The 26,886-nt window shown below is 44.4% G+C and overlaps 1 protein-coding gene across 1 annotated transcript in view; it reads right to left on the reverse strand.

The window, feature by feature from the left end:
* Window positions 1–2,328: 2,328 nt before the first annotated feature.
* The window catches only part of XKR5 (XK related 5), a 93,470-nt gene continuing 68,912 nt past the window's right edge, over window positions 2,329–26,886 (reverse strand). The window contains exons 4-6 of the mRNA XM_086949342.1: window positions 21,890–22,059; window positions 12,073–12,184; window positions 2,329–7,625 (exon numbers count right to left, since the gene is read on the reverse strand). Coding sequence (XP_086805468.1) covers window positions 6,421–7,625; window positions 12,073–12,184; window positions 21,890–22,059 — 1,487 coding nt within the window. The 3' untranslated portion in view covers window positions 2,329–6,420. The remainder of the gene's footprint in view (window positions 7,626–12,072; window positions 12,185–21,889; window positions 22,060–26,886) is intronic.

The raw sequence follows: 26,886 nt of genomic DNA on the forward strand, positions 1-26,886 counted from the left end.
TATGGAATCGGACCTACAAGTTCACACATCTCCCGTTCTGACTCCCTTTCTCCCCATTGTGGTTTACCAAACTGATAAAGCAGGCGACTGAGCCAAAGTGATCTTTCCATGACAGTCAGCTGATTATAGGAGCTTGGTTCTTGATCAATGTTCAGAAATCACAGTTGTCTCCAACCTGACAGCTGATCTTCTTGGGGCTCCAGACTGACTCAGGGAGGATATCTCTTTCTTTCACCAATGTTTACATTGGGGTAAAAAAGAAGGAGCTATGGAAGGTCTTAGCAAAAAGTCAGTCTTCTCTGAGACACACTGCGGGGATAGTAAGGCTTCTTTCAGACTCAGTGTAGGCCGTCTTTCCCAGTACCCTTCACCATTGAGCCTTCCAGTGGTTGAAGATAGCTGTTCTATACAACAGTATTTCTTACAGTAAAATGGTTCTCCTGTCAGAAGGCACAAAAGAGGAGTTGGTTTGGGCTTACTCACATTGAGACGAGGACCAACTGAGCAATTTTCGTTGTTGATAGAATTTGACAACAGAAGACTGGGACCCCAGACGTGGAAAGCTCTCCACAGGAGAAAAATGGTAATCAAAGTAGATGGAAATGCATTTCAATTGTCTGAGCATCTAGAGGGCTCCTTCACAGTGAAATCCCTGACAAAAGACTGGTCGAAGTGTTGTGTCATCCTAATGGCAACATTTCAGCAGCCATGAAGTTAAACAAATTAAGGGTTTGGTGATCACAAGAGCGTTTTTCAATTCTGTTTGAATTCTGGTGCGACTGCTCAGTCCCCCTGCTGAGAGTTGGGGTCCTGCTCACAAAATCCTCTGGGCATTAATAAACCCTTGATTCTGGAGGGGAGGCGGAGTCTGGTCATCTAAATGATGTCCAAGACTGATGGCAAACGTCAGGTCTTTCAGACAAGGAATCAGAATTTATTTAGGACACTTGGTGGACTGCACTCGCAAACACTACAACTCTTCATCGGGATGCTGGTATTGTTTCTGTCAGAACTGACGGAATCAGACATGGCATACAGATCCTTATATAACTTTATATCTGCCATTTAGGTAGGGCATACTCCAATTACCTGTGTCCTTATTGGTAAACATGCAAGGAACAGGAAAAATGGAAAAAGGAGGAACATATCTACACTGGTTTTTCAAATAGGAGACAATCAATTCGCCTATTTCTATAACCTAAGTCCAATGCTAAATGAATCGAACATTCTGGACATCACCACTCACACAAGGGGACATGATTACACATTTTATTTTTTGTAATCAACACAAATAATTTTTATCTAATTTCTTATTCTCTTTTTTTCTTCAAACAAACGAAATGTTTTACAGGCACTTTATGCACCATATACCAATATATACATACCTATATACACACCTATATACAATGTATACAAACTGTCAACATAAACACTTTTGACAAAAATCAAAAAAATGACAAAAAGCAAAAAAACTTTTTCTTTTTCACCCTAAAGAAATATTGCAGCAAAGGCTGAGTGCCCTCCTATTAACTCTAGTGGGTGCACTAGGAGGTAGTCGGACACCACTGGTTCAATGCACAAATTTACAGAACCTAAATCAAAAAGTGCGTCACAAGGCATTAATTTCCAAAATCAATTCATAACAAGGACTCCTCCATATGGAAAGTGTTGCCGCTGTCGCATTTCGGCCTTCCAGTAAATCTAGCCTCTTCAGGACAGGGCGATAAAGAACACAAAAAGCTCAATTCGGCAGCAGCAGGTAACGGTCACTCAAGGGACACCAACTACTTCTTATATAAAGCTGGCTTTGGTGCGTTTTCATTCGCATCTCAATCTCATTCCTCAACAAGGTCCACAAGGTCACTCAAATCAGCGTGTATCTCCTCTTCTAACCAACACACGGGCCGCCATCATGGTCGGAATCACACAGCCATTGGTATTTAAGCTTCTGAAGGAAGTTAGGTGTACGGCAGCCCCACCATCAAGCTCCAGTACACTTTGGGATGCTAACAGTGTGCTGAGATTCCTGCTACAGTGGCCCTCGATTGAGGATTTGTCCTGAAAACAATTATTTGCCACATTGGCGGTGCTTCTTTATTTGATCTCATATAGGAGTGTGTCGGATGTCAGCATCCTGTACATCTCTAGAAGGATTTTTAATCCGAAGGAGTGACTTTCAACACTGGGGAAAGAACAAAGACTTCTTCTAGGTCAATCCCTTACCTGTGCTTTCCCGAACAATGAATCCTTTGTGTTGTTAATGCTTGAAGAAATATGCATCCCACTCTCGTGAGTACAGCCCTGGAAATGCAAATCAGCAGTCGGCAGCCACCTTGTCCCGGTGGATAGGCTGGACCAAGCCTGAGGCAGGTATCGATACTCCTGTTTATGATGCACACTCAGTTAGAGGGATTATGTCTTTGAAGTCTTTAACAACTGTTATCCACTGGCGGTGGTTATGAAATGAGTGGACTGGCCCTCTGAGTCTGTTTTCAAGTGAATTTGTTTTAGTCCGCAACAGCTACAGCCTAATTGGTTATTAGCAAGCTCTTTAAAGGCACAATCCTCGTCTCCGGTCCCAACATAAAATATAAAATGTAATAGCATTCACATTTTAAAGTTTTGAATTTATTAAGGACACAGAGGTATTATCCCGCCAAGGAGTTCTTGCACTTGTTAACGGTTCATTTCTCCCATGGCATAACTGGATACGTGATACGTTTCGCTTTGTCTACACGGCAATTGTAATAACTTGTTAAAAAGTGAATTTTCAGTTACTAATAGTATGGTGATAGTGGTTCATCAGGTTTAGCAAGTGTGTTCTGCTGTAGGTATGGACAACAAAAAGGAGTGACTTGGGTCGTCACTTCATTGTTCAGCTGTTTTGCAGTTAAAAGAGGGAAACTAGGTAGTAGAAGTTTCCTTTACGTTCTTCATTACGTCCCGATTGGCTGCAATTTTATTTTGTTTTAAGTCATGCTTCACAGGAGACTCATGAGACTTGTAGTTTTATTGTTACACAGCTATTTTAATATTGTGTTTAAATAGCAGTCAAGTAGGCAAAATAGGGGGAGGCATAATCCTCGAGTCCGTCTTCTTAATAGAACTGAAAACTTTACATCTGTTTACACCATAGGAGAGCAAAGCGGAGGAGCGAGCAGAGTGAGGCCGGGCTCCTGGTTCCTGGTGTTATCTCTTCTCTGGAAGAGATCTACAACGGGCAGAAATACCCAGCTGCACATAACCCTGTGTTGGTATGTGTGCTCTCTGCAGGCTGCACTGCTGCAAGTAGCAGGAGTGCAATCATACTGAACCAGAGGTCTATGGAGTCACTTTTAAGGTGGGCTTAAGTCGATTCTTTAAAGTATAGACATGGAGTGGTTTTGCTTACTGAGTGCACTGCTGACACTCATATAGGGAAATAAAGATGTTTTTATAGGGTTTTTGTTTTACGCCTGCGGTGCGAGCATAGCAACAAGAGTGGTAATCAGGAGAAGTGAACTGAGGTGGGTGATGGGGCGTGAGAGCGGAAATTAGGAATGAACACGAAAGCAAGGGGGGATTGCAGACATGGGTAGGGAGGGCTACTTCAACAACGTAAACTTCGGCAGAATGTCATGGGCTGGCAGGCGAGTCCACAATTGCAAAGTATGAAACCTTCACTAGAGCCAGTGTCTGATGGGAGCTGCTCAAAAGCCCACCCCTCTCTGTAATATATATCGTATAGTACTATTAGAGTAGATTTGTAAGACGAGGACACTAGCGATCAACAACTGTTTGTAAACAAAACCTAAAAACACTATTTTACAGTACAGAAGTAAAACGAAAAGCAAATAAATAAATTTTCAGTTCTACAAAGCTTTAATTGCTGCTCGTGTTAAACGTGTGTTAAAAGGCCCTTGAGGGGATTCAAGATTATTTCAAAAGTAAATGAACTCCTTAAAGATGCTTTTCACACACTGAAACGCCAGAATTTACATACTAGGGATCTAGTCTTGAAGAATTCCCCTGTTTAAGGATACACTATGGAATTGCTATAACATTTGAATGAGTACCTGTGGCTTTATCTTGGAGATACTAGAAAAAACAAGACCTTAAATCTCCAATACAAAATCCCATAAATTCCCCCAATATAAAAAAAATATCAAAATGTTAATGCTGATCAGTGCATCAGTATAGTTCTAGGCGATGGACATTGGTGCAGTAGGGACAGAATTATACTGCAGTTTCAGGATATCCACTAAACATTTGAATGAGTTCCATTTCTATTCATTGGACATAAATGTATGTTTTGTGGACGTCCTGATATCTGGCAGGGATCCAGCCCTGCAGGTCGTCTAATGGGAACACTTGTTTCAGACTGAAAGTTATCACGGCACACGTACAAGTACAAATATTAACTCTGCTAAGTGCAATGATAAAGTTAGGTTTGACTGCTAAGTATTAGCAACAAAAACTGCTTCATTAATAAATATTATATAGGTACAGGTTTGAATACCTTAGTTACAAAAGTACGGACAAATCTGATTATCATCATTAAAAAAAACTCTATAAACTCATGCTAACTATATTTTATAAACTCACACTTGTGTTGTATTTACAGGTTTCCCGCTTTAAGGCACTATTATTATTGCAGTCGAAAGACTTCAGTTTGTACCCAATAGATTACTACAGATACTGTCTTCGAGAGCTTTGGTCATAAAGAACTGAATGAGACGTGTGAGCTGTGGCAACTGTGACTCGAGTTGGGCAAGTTTTCAAATTTGGTTAGTTGCAACATTACAAATACATATGTTAACAAACTGTTAGTGTGAGAGTACGTTCTTGGTAATCTGCAGCTCTTAACTTTGTATGTAGTGATAAAACCTCTGAAGGATAGTCACGCGCTGCAAAGACCATAGATTACCTGTTACCCAATGCAATGGCACTTTAATCTAGCTCAAAAGACTGTGCAAGGCATGAAGTGATCTCACCTGTTTCATATAACCGTATATTTTGCTAGTCTGGTCTGTTTAACATCATTCATCAAATAAATGATTAAAATGTGTGTTATTGACGTGTAGAGCACATTTGCTTGACGCGCCTGCGCAAAATGGTGTTAACAACTGAGACTCAAGAAGCTCCACCCATATTAGTAAATTCATCTGTTATGGCCTAGGCAGAACCTACTGCAAAATGTAAAGAAAACTGGGTTCATTTTAGAAGGGAGATATTTTAGCGGTCTATATTTTGAACTGAAGTTTTTTGCAGTCTAGGTTTTCAAAAACAGGAGAAACACCACTGCATTGACACTGCATGTTTGGGCACTAAGTTGCATTTAAGAAAGCAATGCGACTTAAAGTACAAGATGAAGCATGTAGTCAGGCCTGACATAGTCCTCATCAAGCTGGGGTGACTGGGCGCTCTCCTAAAATAGGTTAATGGTCCCTTCCTCCTCCATTAAGTCGTCCCAGTGACACAGACAAATATACAGCTTCCTTAAAAGACACTTGGTATGGCCAAGGTTTGTTCAGAGAACAATAAATAGAGCCAAGTAAATGTGTTTACCCACCCCTCTCTCCCCCCAGGTGATGTGGACTAGGAAATAACATTGTTAGGTAATGAATAAATGAGGAAATCAATGAATAAATTCATGTTCCCCTCGAGTAAACAAAGTTAACTGCCAAGTACCTTGTGCTCCTTTAAGAGACCGGCCTTACCCATTCCACAGTAGAGTACATCCAACACTAAAGCACACGCCGTGCATGCCAAACACCATCATAATGAATCATCTCCCTCCACTGGGCACAGGGACATTAAAATGTATGTATACGACGATATTCTGCCATCGTTACGGATCATCCAAATATTTGTATGTGTGAGTTTAGCTAACACATGCAAATAGACTTTTTGTATGTGAGAAATGCCCTGAAAGTACATGTTCATAAATATACCTGTGTGTGGAGAGCCACAAAATTCTTCCAAGACCCATGCCGAAAAAGATTTACTCATGTTGAAGTAGGAGTAAACCCATGCTTAGGATGGGAATTGGGAGGGATTATTCCAAAGGAGCAAATATATCCCCATTGAGAGAAAAAAAAATCACACTGGGCAAATATACATGTACTCCTAAAAAGTGGAATTCACAAGACGATTTAAAGAGTGCTGCTCAGAAAACTGCAACAATCTCAGCTTTCCAGGATTACTTGTGAGAGCGCTTATGAAGCCCACAAAAAATAGAGAAAAATCTAGATGAGTAGATTCCCGATTACTTTTGTGATTTGGGCCCAGGGTTATTATGAAGGTGTTTGGATTGTGCTGGGTGCCTCGGTTTTACGCACAGCAGGATATAAACTAATAGGAACGCATTGAATTAAGGCAAAAAACATTTGAGTGAAGTCTATTCAAGGCACTTTAGCACCATTCTTCATAGCTTGGTGCTTATTTTGCAGCTTTCAACTCTTCCAGCTCTATGAGCTTTTTCCGAGCTTTCATGTCACATGCCCCAAACTTCTTAAGCACCTGTTCTGGTTTAGGAGTGGATGTGAAGCATGGCTCCTCCTCTTGCTTTATCCTACTCTGCACGGAAGCCGCCAGACTTCCAAGGACCTTGAGATGACGGTACTGCACACCCACAACACCCTCTTTCTCCATAAGTTCGGAGGCGTCAGTGGACACATCACATTGGCTGCTCAAGTCTAAGGCATTACTTCTTCTAAAGTTGCTGTTTGATGCTCCACACACAATCGGGCTGATGCCCGATACCGGGAAGAGGGCTTCTTGAATCTCTTCACTTTCTGGTACAGCTCCAAGTGCGCTCTCATTCTCCAGTCTCAGCGCACCGTTGTTTACCTTCTGATATGTATCTCGCGTAACACCTGAGGGCAACGCACCTTCCATATCCGCACTAAAGTACAACGTGGAATTGTTACAGGTCTCCATTCTTTTAGTGTACAGTCCAACCATCTCCTGTCCACTTGAAGATGAGCCATCTGTAGGTGTGGTGGCAATACCTTGGAAGCCATCCTCTTTCTGGATGTCACTATGGCTCCTTGGACCACTGACACAGACCTCAGCTGCTTTAATACAGGAGTTATGTTCTTCATTTACAGTCAGCAATGCTTTTATATAGTTTGTACCTTCATGATCACTTTCTATAGTGATGTAATTTGAGGTTTCCCAGAGATCTCTCTTTTTAAAACTGTCATCCATATTTCCGGCCAAGTACCTTCGACCTGTTGCAGCTACAGGCACCGGAGCACCAGCATTAGATGTCAGCCATTCACAAGGAAACAGATCATCAATGCCCCCATCTCCAAATGCAGCATAGATCTTCTGCAAATTTCCAGTTTTTAAGGCAAGCTTTAACAGCAGCCAGTGGTGGTGGCCTCCATACATTTCGAACCAGCTTGTATGCCCGTCAATGTTGGGATCTGCCGCTCCAGCGTTGGAGTGAGTAATGTGCGTTTCATCCAATGTTTCAATGCCACCCTCAGAGGTCTCATTCTTTCGTTTAGGCTGAAAAAACGACGTGTCAGCTGTTTCTTTCCAAGTTTGAGGTTGGCACAGCTTGCTTTTGAAATTCTGGTAGATCTGAGTAGATTTGGGATGCAAGAGACTGTAATATATAATCAAAGCCGCCACACCTGCAAGAAATGAGAATTTGTGTTACTTGAAACCTGTAGACTATTTCGTAGAAAATAGTTTTATAGCTTCCAATAGGAAGATTTGCATTATTGATAATAATGAGGTAAACATATTAAAAAAAGAGTCTGTGGGAACATTCCATACCAAGTTATTTGGTTGGAATTCCTCTGGATAAAGTAATACATAGGAAAGGAATCAGAGTTGTGAATGATTGTGCGACTTACCTACAAAATACTACCTCATTTTTCTTCTTCACTTTATACAGCTACATAATTGAAATGGTGTGTGAGTAGTGCAGCAATTTTGTAAAAGTCAAGTAGCTTAAATATTGGAATATCCAAACCTGGTAGAAAAACCCATGGGTTCTGTTTATTATATTACATTGTTAACTGATTACCAGAAAGCACATGCAACAGCGACACTGATGAATCGGTGCACCATGGCCACTTTCTGGTTATCAGAAGTTGTGATTCCCGAACACGGAGTCTTTTATGAGGTCACAAAATAAAGAGAAACAAAAAATGCTCATTGGCGCTGGGTGTGTGTTAGGGAGTCATTCAGGCCAATGGATTCAGTAGTGACCTTATTTAATATATATATTTTTAAAGGGTGTGATTGATTTATTATTATTTATTTTATAAAGCTCATACTTATCCAAGAGGTTGTACTCGCACGAGGCAAACCCAACACACATTAGAAAGCTACAGATAGCTGGTTACCAGAGCGCAACTGGTATGACCCCTGCCAACAAGAATGGAAATAAAACACTACATTTTTGCCAGGGTCTAATTTAAGGAGAAAATAAATCATTCACTGCACTTTTACACCAAATACTATTGCTGCATGACTGCTACCTAATAAACCGTAACGAAAGGGATAGCATTTGTGGAGTGATAGAATTCCTCACTGCCCGAACGGGCTCGTAGGTATGGCAAAATAGGTTAAACTTTGGCAATTTTAATGCAGGGTTTAGGTCCTAGGATGGGATAGAAGTGGTCCTTGTGGACATAAGTGATTTAAAAGCGGAAATACACCTCCCCTGCTGTAGGAAGGTGGCTAGTGACTATGGTTACCCCAGATTTTTTGCCTTGTGTTTAGCTGGTTTTCGACTTAGTTGGCCTGGTTCCCTGCTAATCAGGGCCCCAGGCTATCTGCTCTCTCTGTAAAATGGATTCCATGTACCCTAGGTGCATAACTAGATTGGCTTGGGTCACCTTATCAGCCCCTGTACAGAGCACTATAGGTGCCCAGGGCATAGGTGCATCCAAGGCCTACCAGGGGCTGCAGCATATCTTTTGCCACCCCTAGCTGGCTATCTAAAATTGACACAACTGGCTGATCACTCAGCTGGCGCAAGGTGGTGTAATCACCCCTTGCTTAGATATAGTATGCCTATATCTAAACCTATCTGGACACATATAAACCTGTGAGCCACTCCTATGGCAGGCCTTAACAATCCTGAAGGCAGAGTGCGTGGTTTAATGTGAGATGGTGCTCTAGCATGAGCTGAGCCTGTCTGCAGCTGTCGGGACCAATTCCCTTAGCTGTTCCGGGATAATGCCAAACCATATACTATTAAGTGCATTATAATCCTCGCGGTTATATGTCAACTTTGGTTTGGCTTTATCAAAACATGTAGTGTAAGGTGTCATACGAATTGGAATACTACCCCCTCGCCAGTCCTGGCGACGGTGGTAGCATTCCACCCCTCTAGAGGGCACGACATGTTACTTTTGCTAAAACGCGGTTGATTTTTAAAAGAGCCTCAGATCCACAAAATGGATGCTTCTGCCACAGACACATGTCTGACCTCCTGCTGCTGACCGAAACTCAGCAGAGGAGTCCTGGACAAAGGCTTTCCTGTCGCAGGGAGGTGTCACACCACCCCAGACAGGAGATAGTGGATTGCAGAAGGGAGGTTTGAAAGAAACCAGACAGTGCCTGGGGAGCACAAGGCTTCCCCTTGCATAATCCGGTCAAACCGGTTCTGGGGCACACCAGCCCCAGCTCCAGTGTGACCTGGACAAAGGAAAGGGGGTGTAACCGCCCCCCTTCCTGGTCCCACCCATAGGGAGGGACCTAGCAGGAGAGCCACCCCTCAGATTGGAATAAGAGTGGGAGCAGTGCCAATGCAACTCAGATCATCCTGAAATCAACTTTAAACTAAGAAGACGACTGGACTTCGACTTTCTGATGAATAGAAGACTGAAGAGCATCTCTCTTGTGGCCTAGGAGGGGCCACCCTGTGAACACAGGCACCACCCAGCAACTCGACGTCTGCTTTGCCGCCGCCTCCCGCCGGAGCCCGAGTGCAGAGCCTGACAAGACCCAGACTTCAAGACTTCTCACAGCCCGATCCACAGTCCCTGCAAAGAAGGGACCCGTGGAGGCACCGAGAGACGTGGGACCGGACATCTTGAAAGACCCCCGAGACGCTGACTGCGCAGCACCCGAGGCACCCTCGACACTGTGCTTTGGGGTTTAAGAAGCCCCACAACCGAGCAGCATTTGCACCAAAGATCAGCCCTCCAGCATCTCCACGATCTGCGTGGGGCCCTTTTGCTTTGTGCCACTTGACGCGCCATCCCGGCCACTTGCCACGTGGTCAGCGGCCATCTTGGCGACGAAACCTACAATTTACACTGCGGGTCTGGTTGCTCCAGACTTGCCCTAGCTCCTGTAGAAAGGAGCACCCGCTCTGACCTTGCTGGTCCGAGTAATAAACCTTTTTCACTTTCTGCGTGGCTTGCATTAGCCAAGGGCTGTTTGCTTCAATCAAGTTGCCGACACCGCCATCAGCTAGAGCCTTCGTGGGACAGCTAGTGATCGACTCCTAGACGTCCTTGACCTCTTCGTGTCCACGTGGCTGCAGAAAGAAGCAACACCTCATCACCTGTTTGCACCCGACTTTGCCTGGTTCCAGTCTGGTTCCACGGTGGTCACTGGTCAGTGACTTTGAACATTGTCCCCTCTGCTTTCAGGTACTTTACGACTCTGATCCACCCTTGGATCCAACCGGACACTTCTGCTTCCCATCGCCTGCAGCATCTTCAGCTCCAAGCACCAAGAGCCTGCGTGTCAAAACCCGACGCCACTTCGACCCTGTGCACCCGCTTCCTGTGGGTGAGGTAACATTGCAACGCTGGTGTTCCCACACTGGTACACACCTCTAGGGTCTGTGTCTTAAGTTTTGTTCCTCTAGGTTCAGCGGAAGTATCCTTAAACTAACTTTGTGTAACTTTTAAGCATCATTGACTTTGCATTGGTGCAAGCCGCACTTTAAGTGCTGCACCCGAATCCCGAGGGCTTTTCCCGACTTCAGCATTGCTAGTCCTGACTGCTCCCAGCGATTCCCTAGGCTCTAGGCCTAACCACTGTTTGATTGGTATCTCTTATACCACTTTTTTAATATATGGTTTGAGTGGCCACCCGCCCTCATCCATAATTGTGCAACTTTGTATGTTATACTGTGCTTTTGATTTAACGCTTGTGCCCCTGTGCTCATAAAGAGTACTGGGGATTAATTTAGAAATAAACATATATTTTTATAATATATACTTGTGTGGTGTCCTTTCATTTGATATTACAGGATTGTATGTGGCAAAACAGCTCGCTTAACACGACCTCTTAAGTTAAGCCTTTAAGGCTGCTTAGTCCATGCTACCCCTAGGATAGCTTGTCTAATAAGGTTGACTTACAACCAGACACCATAAGGGATTGTTTGGACCGATACAAGGTGGTTCCAGAATTGGAAACATCATATAGCAGGCCAACTTCTCACACCTGCCATTGCCAATCTTTCAGTGGTCTTTTAAATTAATGACTACTTACTACCCTTCTGGAGCTAGGAGGACACAGACTGAGTTGATCTCTTCGAGAAAAGGGAAATGTTCTATACAGGATTTTATAACAATTAAGTTACAAGTCAATGAAAATGGGGACAGCATTGAATACTTTAGTTACTGTTTGAAAGGGAACTGTGATGCTGCGCAGGGAGAGGTAGGATCGAGGCTGAGCTAAGGCTGCATGAATAACTAGGAGAAAAGCAAAGCTAAAAGACAGGAAAGAGTAAGAGATACTGCAGGTCCACATCCCACCACATTAGTCCATCAATCAGAAACAAACAAGACCTACGCCTGCCTCATTTCTGGCCTACACCCCCCCCCCCGCAAAAATGCAAAAGGCTTGCACTGAGGGGAACCTGCGAGAAAATTGCACAAATTACAGAGGTGTTGCATATGTTGAGCATGCACAGATTCATTTTCGCACAAAGCTGTCCCCCCCACCAACTATACTACATATACAATTATGTCAATCCCCTCTACATTTCTCCAGCTTTACCATGCAGCTCTGAAGTACCAATTCCTTCCAGATTCAGTTGACACGGCTCTCTGCTGTAGGTTTGCTAAGTGAACAAAACCAACCAATTAACATAATAAGCCTCACCAATAACGAATCCAGCCATGACAACCAGGGTCATCCAAACACTACTCCATAGCGCTTCTTGCAGAAAGTCTGTGGCGAGCAACAGAAGGATGAGGTTCTCCAAGAGCATTACCTGTGGGATCAAAGGGAAACGTTACCAGTAACTAGGCTGTGACAAATGCAAATTTACTGAACTTTTGCATGTAGATCATAACCTAAAACACAAAAATATGAAAAACCGACTGCTGACCAACCAAGCCATTTTCATTCTCATATTTAGGTCCCTACAGAGAACATTCTTTCTTTGTACAGTAGTTGGTGTGGCCGGCTGGACGTATAGGAGCTGTGTGGCTGTAATAGATGCAGTGTAGAACAGAGCACAAGGAAACTCATGAGTACAGAGGCCCTGGAAGACGTTGACATTGTAGCACGCCACCCGCAAACACCACCAGCTGATCCACACCACCAAAAAGACAGCATTCAAAGAACGATTGAACAACAACGCCCACAACAGCAAGGAACTCTTCAGCATCGTCAGAGAGCTCTCCAGCCCCAGCCCCGGAAACAACGACATCACTCCCTTGCAAGACTTCTGCGACTCACTCGCCTCGTTCTTCCACAGCAAGATCGCCGACATACACAACAGCTTCGGCGCACCAACCACGCAGCCAACCAACGAACCAACGCCCCCCACCACCACCCTCTGCGCCTGGACCCCGGTCAGCACCGAAGACACCGCCCGCACCATGAACACAATCCACTCCGGATCACCAACCGACTCCTGCCCCCACCACGTCTTCAACAAGGCCGATTCCATCATCGCACCCCAACTCCGGGACATCATCAACACCTCCTTCAACACCGCCACCTTACCGGAGAGCTGGAATCACGCCGAGCTCAGCGCCCTCCTGAAGAAACCAACAGCGGACCCCACCGACCTCAAAAACTTCCGCCCCATCTCGCTCCTCCCTTTTCCCGCCAAAGTCATCGAGAAGACCGTCAACAGACAGCTTGCCGCCTTCCTCGAAACGAACGAATCCCTCGACCACTCGCAGTCCGGTTTCCGAGCCAACCACAGCACCGAGACCGCCTTCATCGCAGCCACTGACGACATCAGATCCCTGCTCGACAACGGGGAAACAGCGGCCCTCATCCTCCTGGACCTCTCCGCAGCGTTCAACACTGTCTGTCACCGCACCCTAGTGCAGCGCCTCAGCAACATCGGAATCCAAGACGAGGCACTGGAGTGGATCATCTCGTTCCTCGCCGGAAGAACCCAGAGAGTCCGCCTCCCCCTATTCAGTTCCGAGGCCACCGAAGTCATCTGCGGCGTACCACAAGGATCATCACTCAGCCCAACCCTCTTCAACGTCTACATGAGCCCCCTCGCAGCCATCGCACGCCAACGAACTTCAACATCATCTCCTACGCCGACGACACCCAGCTGATCCTCTCCCTCACCAACGACCCCGCCACCGCCAGAACCAGCCTACACGAAGGGATGAAAGACGTCGCCGAGTGGATGAAGAACAGCCGCCTGAAACTGAACTCAGACAAGACGGAAGTCCTCATCCTGGGATCATCACCCTCCGCCTGGGATGACTCCTGGTGGCCCCCTGCCCTGGGCACCACTCCCAAGCCAACGGACCACGCACGTAACCTGGGCTTCATCCTGGACTCCTCCCTCTCGATGACCAGAAAAGTCAACGCCGTCTCATCATCATGCTTCAACACCCTGCGCATGCTCCGCAAAATCTTCATGTGGATCCCCACCGAAACCAGGAAGACGGTCACCCAGGCACTCGTCACCAGCCGACTGGACTACAGAAACACCCTCTATGACGGAACCACAGCCAAACTTCAGAAAAGACTCCAACGCATCCAGAACGCCTCCACACGAATCATCCTGGACATCCCACGACACAGCCACATCTCCGGCCAGCAGAGAGACCTACACTGGCTCCCCGTCAGCAAGAGGATCACGTTTAGACTCCTCACCCACGCCCACAAGGCCCTCCACGACCTGGGCCCCAAGTACCTCAACAACCGCCTGACCTTCTACACTCCCACCCGCCAGCTACGATCAACCAGCCTCGCCGCCGTTCCATGCATCCGCAGAGCCATCACCGAAGGAAGATCCTTCTCCTACCTGGCAGCCAAGACATGGAACTCCCTCCCCATCCACCTCCGGCTAACCCAGGGCCATCTATCCTTCAGGAAGCAACTCAAGACCTGGCTTTTCGAGCAGTAAAGTACCCCCCTCCCCCAGCGCCTTGAGACCCCTCGGGGTGAGTAGCGCGCTTTACAAATGTCATGATTGATTGATTGATTGATTGATTAGCTTCTCCAGGAAGAGGGTGGTTCATGAGTCTGACGAGGAGGCAATCCAGGTCGCTGTCAAGATCAGTTATGGGTGTAAATACTGTAAATTGGCGTTCCTAAATTATATGTAGTTGGACAGATTACCACACAATAAGGAATGACAACTGCAACACTGTTTGAAGTATAACTTCTCAAAGTCGGCATTGTAGAAAGAGGTGTCCCTTCTTGGGGGGACCATATTGCTTGAAATTAGTAATTTGTTAAAAGTTTAATGGGACCCTAGGTATTGGAGTTTCATTTACAAAATGGATAAGCAACATTTTCTTTATTATTGAATCCAAATGTTTTCCCCCACATTTTAAGGTATTACATGTGCCGTAAGCAACCAATTAAATGTCATCTTTATGGATCACAAAACTGAGTTTATCTAAGATAAAACATTCTTTTCACGACTTCCATCACCGACCATTTCATTGGTCTCTTTGATATCACCCTCCGGTGTAACAAATTGACAAGGATGAAGCGTTATCATTTGCTACTGCTAAAACTCCCTCCTTCTAGGGTTATTCTTTCTATATGGGTAGAAGTTGGTGGACTACTCTATCACATGACATCTAGTGATGTGCGAAGTTCTACTTGTACCCTCTATGCAGAGGTCTGTAGAAAAGAATGCAATTTTGCAAAATGTTATGTTTTGCAACATCCATGTATAAAATGTGCCTTTTACGACACAATACCTCGCATAAATCCTTATTTAACGCCAACAAAACTGTTGTTTGTGGCAGGGCGGTAATAGGATAATGCATTTTGCAAGCAAGACAGGTCTGATTTCATAAAACCTGACTGCATCTAATATGAACAAATGTGTGTACTAAGCATAAGGCTTTGAAAAGCAGACTAATCACTTGAATGGTAATGGTACCAGTGGGTGCTTGATTGCCATATTTTCTGTCCAGATATTCCATATATTTTCGCCAACGTTCAAACTAGCACACCAGAGTAGTGGAAGGAATTTCTTCTCTCTACTGTGTATGGCAGCCGCAACGGCAAGATGATTGTGAAATGATGAAAACAGAAGCAGCATTACCCTCTGTAGCTTCCATTTGCTTCTGTAAAGCATAACCATGCATAAATGACCCTTCCTCGCTCCAGAAGATACCGCTGATAATAAAGGTATATAAGGTACCAGTGCAGGGACAGGGATAGGCACATGAACTGGTTGCTGAAGCGATGCTGAAGGACTGTATTCAGACTGCAGACTCAGTGTCAGCATAAAATATGGAGGGACACTTCATTTGGATGCATGTTAGATGGAATGAATGAATGAATGAATGAATGAATGAATGAATGACTGAACGAATGAATGAATGAATGAATGATATTTATTGTTGGTTACTGAAAACCATTACATAAAACCAGAAATACAAAAGTCATCACATTACGAAAGTTAAAATCAAGAAAATTTCAAACAAATCAAGTTGTATAGTTACTCCAAGAATGCAGAGATGCCAAGGAAAAGGTTCATGAGCCGGCTAAAGACTCTATATTCCGACCAGTAGAAGACATCAGCATTGCCCGTGCTTGGAAGATAAACTTCCCAAAGGTGGCCCTGTGCATTACCGTGGACAGGGAGTAAAGGTGAAAGATCCCATCCTTTGCAGAGCGTGACCCAGAATGTCTAAGTAGTGGCCTAAGATAAAGACTGCGGGGCGACCGCAGGGCAGGGCAACAGAAGAGAAGATGTGCCAGTGACTCCCGTTTATAGCTGCAGAGCCTGCATTCTTGTGCTCCTGGGCTGGCCTTGCCACATGGGTACAATTCTTTAAGGGGCAAAGGGTGTAATCTGTAAGCCAAGATTTTATGAAGGGCTGCACTTCCCACTGCCTGCGTCAGATGCTGTTTAGGAGTATGCAGGGTGTACGGGAAACACAGGGTCTCATGCAGGTCTTTTCTTCTCCTCAGGGACTCCAGGTCCAATTCCTGTGACCGCGCACGCACTTGTTTTTTAATCACGTTTTTGATGGCAGAGTATGTAACATATTCAGGATTCCAGGAGTCCATGGCAAGATTGAGATGGGCCTTAGCCACTTGGAGGGTGGCCTACCAAGGATTCCCTGGCTCTCAGAAAATGCATTTCAGGACTGCCTTCAGTGTGTTCTCTTGAGCCGCCGTTGTTAGAAAGTAATATTTGCTTAAGGCGGCCAGCTCTTCCAGGTTTTGCTGGTTGAGTGAGAACTCCAAGCGAACGAGGATGTTTCTGGTGCAGCTTGGGAGATGGAAAAGTCTCTTATATGCCCTACAATGATTTTTTTCTAATTCATAGCTCAGTTTACCCGGGAATGCCTGGAGGGCGTAGTTGAGTGCCGGCATGAGCTTGGCTTTAAGTACTCTATTGATGGCCGTAGTAGACAGACTGTATAAGGAGGCTTGCAGCTTGCAGATGGCATAGGTGATGGATTTACCTATGGCCTGGATTGACTTAAGATGAGCACTTGGGAGCCCTGATTCCCGAAAACAGATGCCCAGGTAGATGTAGCGCTGTGTACTTTCCAGCAAAAGATTGCCTAGCCTCCATTTCAAAGATTTTTTCCTTGGGTAATGCCCGAATATAATTACCTTTGATTTCGTTCGATTAGCTACAAGCCTGTTTTTGTCGTTGTATACAGCAAGTGCTGTCAGCACCTTTTGCTGCCCAATTCTTGTGTGGTCCAATAGGACCAGGTCATCAGCATATTGCATAAAGTGTATTTTGCGCCCGCCAATATTTGGGGTGGCCAGGGCAGCGCCAGTCAAGGCCCTCTCCATGTCCGCTGTGTATAGGTTGAATAGTAATGGGGCTAGCACACACCCTTGTTTTAGGCCTCTGTCTGTGTTGATCTTAGCAGAAGAATGGTCCCTTGAGAGTTTGATACGCACCCACGTTTTTTGATACAGGGACTGTATCGCTCTTAGCAGCCCCGGGTTAATGTTCCATTGGGCCAGCTTGTAACACAGAATCGCACGGTCGACCCCATCAAACGCCGCCGAGTAATCAATAAAGCAGGCGAAGAGGGGAAGACTTTTGCCTGACAGTGCGCGATGCGCCAGGAAAGAGAGAGCGATGATGTTATCAACTCTGGCTGACCCAGGTCTGAATCCGGTTTGGCGGAATGGAAGGATGCCAGCTGCACTTGACCAGTCTGCGAGGTCCCTCAAGATGGCGCATGCTAGATGGCAGTCAGAATTTAGAATAATAAGGCCCCATTCTGATCCTGTTACGAAATCTTACCGATCAAATCGGTTTGGAAATGGTTTCCTACCCACTCGAATCGCGAGAGTCCGACTGACTGAGTAAGATGCATCCAGATGCTTCCAGATACGATTTGGTTGGACTCCCATTGACTTCAATGGGAGCCTATGTTGCTGATCGCATCGTAATCGGGCCCTCGGTCGGGATGACACGTTCCTGATCCGAATCGGAAGTAGCAAATGCCTTTAGGAGGCCTTCCTAACCCCATCATAATCGGGTCCTAAGTGGGAATGCTATCCCAACCTCGTCGGAATCGGTCCCTTAGTAGGGAACAGACTAGTAGAATAGGGATGTGTGATGAAATATGATCGGGATTTACCTAGCATTCGCCTTGATTCGCATATCATCGGCTGAGTTGTTTATAACAATCTGATCATTTTGATCAAACATTGCATAAAATATAACCATATATTAAAATGCCATCATTGATGTGTGCACACTGATTTTTGGGGTGCAAGGGATCCACTTTATCATCATCTGAAGATAAGAGATTCTCAGAAATATTTGTATGACTCCTAGAGCTCCCTGTTCAACAGAGCATAATACCCCGAGTTGGAAGTGAGAGACACCTGCCAGTTCCTCTTTTCTTTAAACAGGGCACATTTCTTTTTGGATCCAGGGCGAATCCACTGGATGTTAGCCCAATAATATAGTGGTCAAAATGACAAAACAGGTCTGCATAAGATAAACTTTTAAAACAACAGCCTCGTTTTAAGTTTGGTGGTCTAGCAACAGCAAAAATGAAAGATGTCTGCTGCTTTGAAATACATTTTACCCCCCCAAATGCCTCCCACATGCATTCCTAAAGTCACTGTTGTAGAGGCATGAAAAAACATACCCCCAGCATCAAGTCCACAATTTCGGAACTGTTATCATGCATCTGTGTCAGGGAGAAGGTCCTAAACAGTGGGGGCGTTTCTAGAACTCTTATAACAAATGTCTCTGATGTGCTGAACATTTTTTCCTAGCAAGTGGAGGACATTTGAACTTTTTTAGTTCCGGCACCCCCATGGCTTCAATGATGACCAGGGACAGAAGAGACTATGGTAGATATAGTTGAAAGCGCAATCCTTTATGGATCAATTACTGCTCAGCCAGCTTTCATGAAGCCAGGTCTACCAAGCAAAATAGTCCCCTGTGCTAGTTAGTGCCTGCTCGATACAGGTAACAACACAAATAGCCACCCACTAAATTGCACTGTGATTCCAAGAGGTTGGACAGGACTTTGTCAGTTTTTGGAAGAAGTCAATTTAACACACACCTTTCTAGTTCTTCTGTACAATGCTATTGTACCTAGAAAAGCAACGCAAACAGTAAGGTTAGAGAGAGCAAGTCAACATTTCCAACTTGGCTGGGTTCCCTTAGAGTGAAAATGATCAGGCTATTCTGCAAAAATTCACATGCAGAAAAAACATTGCATTTTTTAAAGTAAACCATGAATCCTTGAAAAATGCAGAGTACAAATCACCCATCCCCCACAAAACATTTATTTGCCACCAGTGAAATAAAAAGGCCACTCTTCAGAAAGTTCTTTTATTTCAGAAACTAAGTCAATCTTTTTGCACTTTTAAAAAAAACTAAGTTTACAGGAGTAACGGAAAAATACGGGAAATGATGCACTTCCTAGGAAACTAAAGCGATCTCCGATGGTGAAAGGAGGTTTCATACCTACAAACAAGCAAACATACCACACTAGAAGGAGTCAGACTAAATTAATATAAAAATGAAACAACAACAAGCACTTTGAGCACTGAAACGTAATAAATTCTCAGGGTGCTTATTGCACGACAGATCAGTAAGCCTGTATTTGACTTGGGCCCCTACGTTAATGTTAAACTGCTTAATAGGTACAGACACTACTTTAATTTCCGTGCTGTTTGTTTGTCCTGTGCATTACCTCATTGCAGATCCTGCTTTCCAAAAGCATCGTTTACGATTCAATCGCTTGTGAACAGTAAATCACAGATAATGGGACTGGAGGCAGAAAACTGAACAGCAAAGATATCAGAGGGGCTGGAGCCTGCTGACAATAGACTGCAATCAATACAGAGACTGTCTATATTATGGACTGGAAGAATACTATGGAGGACTTGGTTACTATCCAGGAAACTCTGTATCGTAGAGACGTGGAGGGTGAGGAGGAAGAAACAAAATAAAGAAGGGTGCCACCCATTTTGTTCAAAACTAGAGTCAGTCTGCTGGGTGCGATTAGTGAGGCTTGATTTGCAGGTTTGCTTGTAGGCTGGTAATAATTAGATGTATGTCTCATAGCAAGAAAACCCTCAGGTGGCTGCATAAATCCAAGAGCCAGCCTTACCAAAATGGCTTGATGAAGCTGTAAGATGTGAAAGCCATCTGAGACTGTGCTGTAGGGCTGTGTATGCGCATTCATAAATAGCAGATATGCACTGGCATTTATTATCGTCTGCAATCCTCATTTCATTTTGAGAGCAGTCTTAACACGCTGGCTGTGTTAGATGTTGTTAACACTAGTGTCTTGAATTTGAGGATAATTAGGCGTTTGCTCCCAATCCGGTCAGCCCCAGGCGTTGAATAATGTATTCTAGGGTATCAAGAGACTGCATCATTTGTAGAGGCTATTTGAAAATTTAACACCACTTTCATGTTTTCCAAACACAAACTTCCAATTGTTCCATGTTATAAGAAGTTACGTCCTGGAGGTAGAGCCTTCTCTGTATCCCGTCTCTTGGTACCAAGGCGACAGAAGATCACCTGCTGAAAGGATGCTACAATTGCAAGTACAGAAAAGCCAATTCGATAGTAAGCTCTCCACCTAAAAAATAGCTAAAGAATCAAATGCTGGAATACAGTAATTCCCTAGAACATATCTGTATGTGGTATCTGTTTTAAGACGCCTGTCAGCCATCGACTGCTTTTTAAGTGGGCGGGTTTCAGGGCACAAGGCCTTCTATAGACAGTGTTGGTATCAAGCTGTTAACGCTTTCTCTTCTCTAAGATTGCTTTGCCGAGCATGGCTGCAGAAGGCCAGCGACTGGTCTTTGCGGCTGTCCCCACTCTGGTTCTCGCTACAGAATGTGTTTTTTTTCTGCCAGTGCTGCTCCCTAATTTATTATTTTATTTTACGCATCCTTGTTTGCTTGGACCCCGGTCCTCGTACATAACTCTGTCTCCTGAATGGGTGGCACCCTGGTGTCAGACCTGGTGAGTCACAATGTTTTTACCCATTTTTCAGCTAGACTAAGCCACCTCTAAATCATTCCAGTTTGTTTTCTATTATTTGGTTTATCAGGCTCTGCCAGTTAGTGATTTAATCATTTTTCATCCCGAATCAATAAGTTGTGTTTATTCTTGGCATACCTTACTGAAAATATAGCTGGTACTAATCTGCCAATGGAGCTTTATTAATCCACTATCATTTATCTTACCCAGATACTCCATCTGCCTCACATATTAGCATGTGCTCCACATTAACTGTGTAACACCTTTGATCCAGCCTTAAGACATTTAGTCTTCTTCTTCACAAGTGGACCTGACTTCTATAGTTCCCAAGTCTCTTGGATACTTCCACTCATGACTTCTTTCTCATTCTGTAAGGCTGCTACATTTAAAATGTTGTTGATATCTTATAAATGATAAAATTAGTTTCAAACGATGACGGCACTATAACTTTGGACTATTGTAACTCCTATCTGATTATTACAGCTAGAGGGATAGACCTAAACTGAGGAACACTTCACAAGCACTTGAAATAATTTTGACAGTCATTATTTTATATGTGGTTCAAATGAATTCCTTAATTTCTTGCACATTTGACTCACAGCATCATTGTGTAATTGCATTTTTCATATCTGTAACACCTTTCTTATGATTTAAGTAGATATAATGGTCTTAAATTAAAAAAAATTGGAACATAAATATTCTGTTACATTGTACTTTATCTAGTATCTGTATCAATGTGACAGATAAAAAGAATACACATTTTTTTTTTGTTAACAAACTTGGCCCATATGACCGTTAAAGTGTCATGCACTCAGAAGACTGCATGCCACTTCATCGGTCATATGGGCCAATTTGTTTATCTCTGAATTATTAAGCAACTTACTACTTACGATACTTGAAGGAGTACATGTGCTTATTGGCGTATAAACCACTAGAAATAAGCCAGTGTTTGAAAATGAATATCACAAGTGTCTCAAAAAACGCATACATGGGATCCATATAGAGAAAACATCAAGGCCAACTTACCGAGTAAAACATGACGACCCTGCATCTGGATGTGCCATCACGGAGGTTTATGTAGCAGAAAATATACACTGCGCCTAATAGGATATTAAAAACCTTCCAGTAACAGGTCTTATTAATAATGTCAGTCTGCTGAGATGCAAGCCAGAAGGACATCACCAACCAGTGAAGACCTGTCGGAAAGAATGGGAGAAAGAGGCAAGTGAAAAGCAGCACATCCACACAAGGATCTGCAGGATTGGTGAACCATATATGTGAGGGAGAGGAAAACTTGCAAGCTAGGCGGTGAAGTGAATAATCAGTTAGGATGAAAACAATCGGAAGAATGTGACATGCACTGAGAATTGTGAATTTAAGAATGCATGGTTTAATCAATAATCATCTAGTTAATCTTTTTCATCATGTGTGTGGATTGCAATGATTTGGTATTTCAGGTGCACCAGTGACAAATTACATAAAATATGTTTTGTTTATATATTTTGAATTACTGGATTTCAGGCTAAAATAAATCAAGCAATATGCACTGTATGAATGCCTAACGTTAACACAGCTTACCAGGCGCATGAGACAACTATTTCGAAAGAAAAAAAAAAGAAATTAGGGACAAAACATACTGCACAATTTTATGTCCAGTAGCATTTAATAGCAAGCAATACTGAGTAAAACATTCATGTTTCAAGAGCATCTTAACATAGGAATAATTTGATAGGAATTGATTTTAATGATATTTCCCCATAACTACTCAGAGGTCTCCACATCACAGGTGCATATGCTACAGTGGGACTCCAAAACTAAATTCTAAATTAACATCACCATTTCCCTGAAACCTCAAAACACACATTCATTCACCAGTGGGGCCCATAACACTGGACACTTTCTTTATTCATTTATCTCGACCTCAGGGATTTGGTGAAACTACAAATGGGTCATGCTGTAACATTGGCGGAGTGTCTAAACCTTAGTTATTATTACACCTTATAGTCTTAAACGTTTTACCGGGGGCTGCAAACAAGGAGGACGCTTTTCTCTCTTATTGCGCTTCATTTTAAAATCCTTTAACATTTGTACAGGATCGCTTTTTAATTATTTTTTAAAGTGTATGTACTTTATGCCTTTTAAATTCTGCTATTTGCACTTGCTCTTGGATACTGTTCCTACCTCAATCCAACTTCCCGAACAGCCGATCAGGTGCTGGTCCGAGTGTGGGGTGGACGCCATTTTGGGTGAAGGCAGGGGTAGCGCTCTAGTTGCGGCAGCCTCCCGCCCTCCTCTCCTCCTATAAATGAACACCTTTCCCAGACGGCGCAGCGGGCGCGCCGGTGGCGCGCCAAAGGCAAGCCCGTCTGCGCCAGTCATCGCCAGGACATCGCCTCTCGCCTGTACCCCTGGTCGAGATCCACACGAAGTCCGATATTATGATAAAGAGACTTTACTTGCACTGGACCCAGGTCAAACCTGTTGTGAGCTGCCGGGTCAACTAGAGCTAACATGCTTACAATGTAACTCCTGCCATTTCGCTGCACCTAGGCCCTGTTTGGCTGGACAGAGATCGGGGTCTGCCAAGCAAGTTCTGCTCACTGTCCTTCAATTGAATGTTAGATCACTCGCCAAGCACTATTTAGAGATACGGACACTCATTCTAGAGGAATCCCTGATGTTCTCTTCCTTTGTGAAACGTGGCTGCGCGATGACATGATTAGTTTACCCAATCTCACGCTCCCAGAAAGCTATCTGATTAGGTTTCTAAACAGGGATGCTAGGGGCGGCGGTATAGCAGTCATTTATAAAGAACAATACCCCTGCTCCTTCATCAAGGAAGATATTTGGGGTTGTGAAGGTGCCCGCTTTAAGATTGTCATTAGCCCGCGTTTTTCGCTGTCAGGACTATACATTTACCGACCCCCAGGACCTGCGTCTAAGTTTATTGAATCTCTACTAGAGGTGGCCAGCTCCTTGGTGGTGGGATCGGCTAATTTCAAGATTCTAGGAGATTTAAATCTCCACTTTGATGAGGTTCACGACCCAACCATCAAAAATCTCCTGGCAGATTTAGCGGCCTTAAAATTAGATTCCTTGATTCAGGTCGCTACGCACTCGGCAGGGCATATACTGGACCCACTGTTTTCCAACATCCCGAAGGTCAGTACGGATGTGCCCAAACCTATGGGATGGACGGATCACTACCTGGTTAAAGCCACCGTGGACGTCATGGAGCCATTCAAAAGGGATGGGTTAAATCGGGTTTTTAAGAGGCCATGGCATAAACTTAAATCAAAGGACCTCCAAACCTCCTTAGGGATGTTTCCCTGTGGGGACACTGCGGACCCCGATACAGCGTATACCACCTTCCATGACTGGATCGTTAGGGGACTTGCCCTCATCCCGGCTAAATGGACTAAGGGGCGCAGATCCCCCTCTAACCCCTGGTATAATGACGCCCTGAGATCCATGAGGAAAGACTGTAAGAGGGCTGAGCGAATATGGATATGGGAATATAAAGATGGGGATAAAATGATGTACCTAGCTAAATTAAAAATCTATCACAAAGCAATCTGCTCCACGCGTGCTACATTTTATGCGGAAGAAATTAAAGCTAGTTCTAACCCCACTAAATGTATTTTTAAACTGGTGCAGGAACTTCAGAGTAATAGAAATCCTGCTTCTAGCATAAATTCCGCTCAGCAGTGTGAGGACCTTGCCATTTTCTTTGTAGAAAAGGTGCAAAAGATATATAGGTCATTTCCGCAGCACTCCTTGGATTTACACGCCTCCACTAATACCAACGCTGGTGGTGCTGCCCTGACTCTCATACCAGAAATCACGAATGATGAGCTGGCTAAACTCTGTAGGAAAGTTAAATCTGGTTCCCCGGCAGATCCTATGAGGCCGGGACAATTCATTGAGTCTCTGATGCTTTTGCAGCAGCCTTTGAGTTTTATACTTAACCTGTCCTTTTCTATGGCCAGTGTTCCTACTGCCTGGAAACAGGCTTGGGTCTCCCCTATCATTAAAAAGCCCACAGTGGATCCTTCTAAACCAGAACATTTTAGACCGATTTCCCTTCTCCCATGGGTGGCCAAGCTCGCTGAGGCCCACGTTAACAACGTGCTGTCTCAATTCATGCACCATAACGGCATTCTGGACCCATCTCAAAATGGGTTCAGGCCGGGTCACAGCACCGAGTCTGCCCTACTGGCGACGACCTAACATCTCCGGGCGATTCTCAACGCCGGTCAGAGTGCTGCGCTGATTTTGTTAGATCTCAGCGCGGCCTTTGACACGGTATTGCATGACATCCTGTTATATCGCCTGGAGACAGCGGGGATCACTGGTCTCGCCCTGGAATGGTTTCGTTCATTTTTAAAGGACAGATCCTTCAGGGTGCCGGCACCTCCGTATCTTTCTCAGTCCCATCACGACGGTCAGGGAGTCCCTCAGGGATCTGCACTCAGCCCGTCCCTTTTTAATCTCTATGTGCAGCTGCTTGCGGCAGTAGCAAAAGAATGGGACCTTACGCTGGTATCATATGCTGATGATACTCAGCTGGTCATCACTCTTACTGAAGGGCCATCTACATCGGCCACGAGATTTAGGGACGGGATGGCTGCAGTAGCCCAATGTATGACTGACAACTGCCTGCAGCTTAATGCAGGCAAAACGGAGGTGCTGCTTGTAAGGAAGAACACCACCCACTGGAATGAGCATTGGTGGCCATCCTCTTTGGGCACCATGCCAGCACCCAAGTCATTAGTCAAAAATGTGGGAGTCTGGATGGACTCCTCGCTCAGCTTCCAGACCCACACCAAGAGAGTGGCAGCTACCTGTGTGGGTCTGCTGAGGGGCCTTAATCCGATACTGAAGTTCCTTGACTCTAAAGTACGGCAGCTTATTGTCTAAGCTACCATTCTCTCACGTCTGGACTACACCAGTGTGCTGTTTTTGGGCGTAAACAAAGCAGAGATAGCACGTCTGCAGAGAGTTCAGAACTCGGCAGCAAGGACCTTGGTAGGTCTTCCCCGTAGATGCTCTGCCAGAGCCACGATCAGAAAGCTGCACTGGCTTCCAATTGACTCCCGAATCCAGTTCAAAGCTCTCTGTCTGGCGTTCAAGATTCCTAAATCCAGGTGCCCAGATCTCCTGTGTCCGCATCTGACTCCATATGTGCCCCAGCGTAGTTTGCGTTCACTAGGACATCATCAAGTGATCGTACCTCGTACCAAACTATGCCGTATTGGTGGTCGCTCCTTCCGGGTGTAGTGAGCCGAGCTCTGGAACTCCTTGCCGCTGGGCATCCGTGGTATGGAGAACTCGTGGTATGGAGAACTTGTTTGCCTTTCCGAAAAGCTGTCAAAACCTTTCTGTTTACTCCTCCTTAGGGTTGCTTGTCCCAGCTAGGCCTGCCTCTATCGGTACTGCATTTTTTGATCTACCAGCGCCGGGACGCCTCTTTGCTGGGGCAGCTGTCGCGCTTACACAAACTACTAACATACCATAACATAACCATGGTTTAATCAAACACCAATTTTATTCAGACACACCACCATAGTGGCAATGGATCTGCTAGAATGAAAATCAGACGTAGGAAAAACTACAAGACCAGCTTTTAATCTTCCATTTTCCTAATTTTATTTAAAGCAAACTTTTTGTATGTCTGACATTTAGGCATTAATTAATTATTTATTCAGTAAAAATCTTAAACTTTATTTCAAAATGATCATTTTATTTAAAAGCTCGGTAAATAGACATTTATTTCAGAACTAAGCAAAGTTTAGCAAAGAACAGATAGTTCCAAACTCATTCGATCCTAACATCCCTAACTAAACCCTCATCTTATCCTTTTAGACCTACAAAAAAAATATGCAAAATAAAAGAGTTCTTACATCCAGAATTCGATCTGCAATCCGGCAGCACTTCGAGAGGAAATCGAAAGGAGCGACTACCTCTAAGCAAAGTCAGGGGTTTTTATACACTAATTTCCTAACTTAATCTATCTAACATCG

Source organism: Lissotriton vulgaris, unplaced genomic scaffold (assembly GCF_964263255.1).
Source record: "Lissotriton vulgaris unplaced genomic scaffold, aLisVul1.2 SCAFFOLD_1633, whole genome shotgun sequence".
In the NCBI taxonomy this organism is placed as follows: Eukaryota; Metazoa; Chordata; class Amphibia; order Caudata; family Salamandridae; genus Lissotriton; species Lissotriton vulgaris.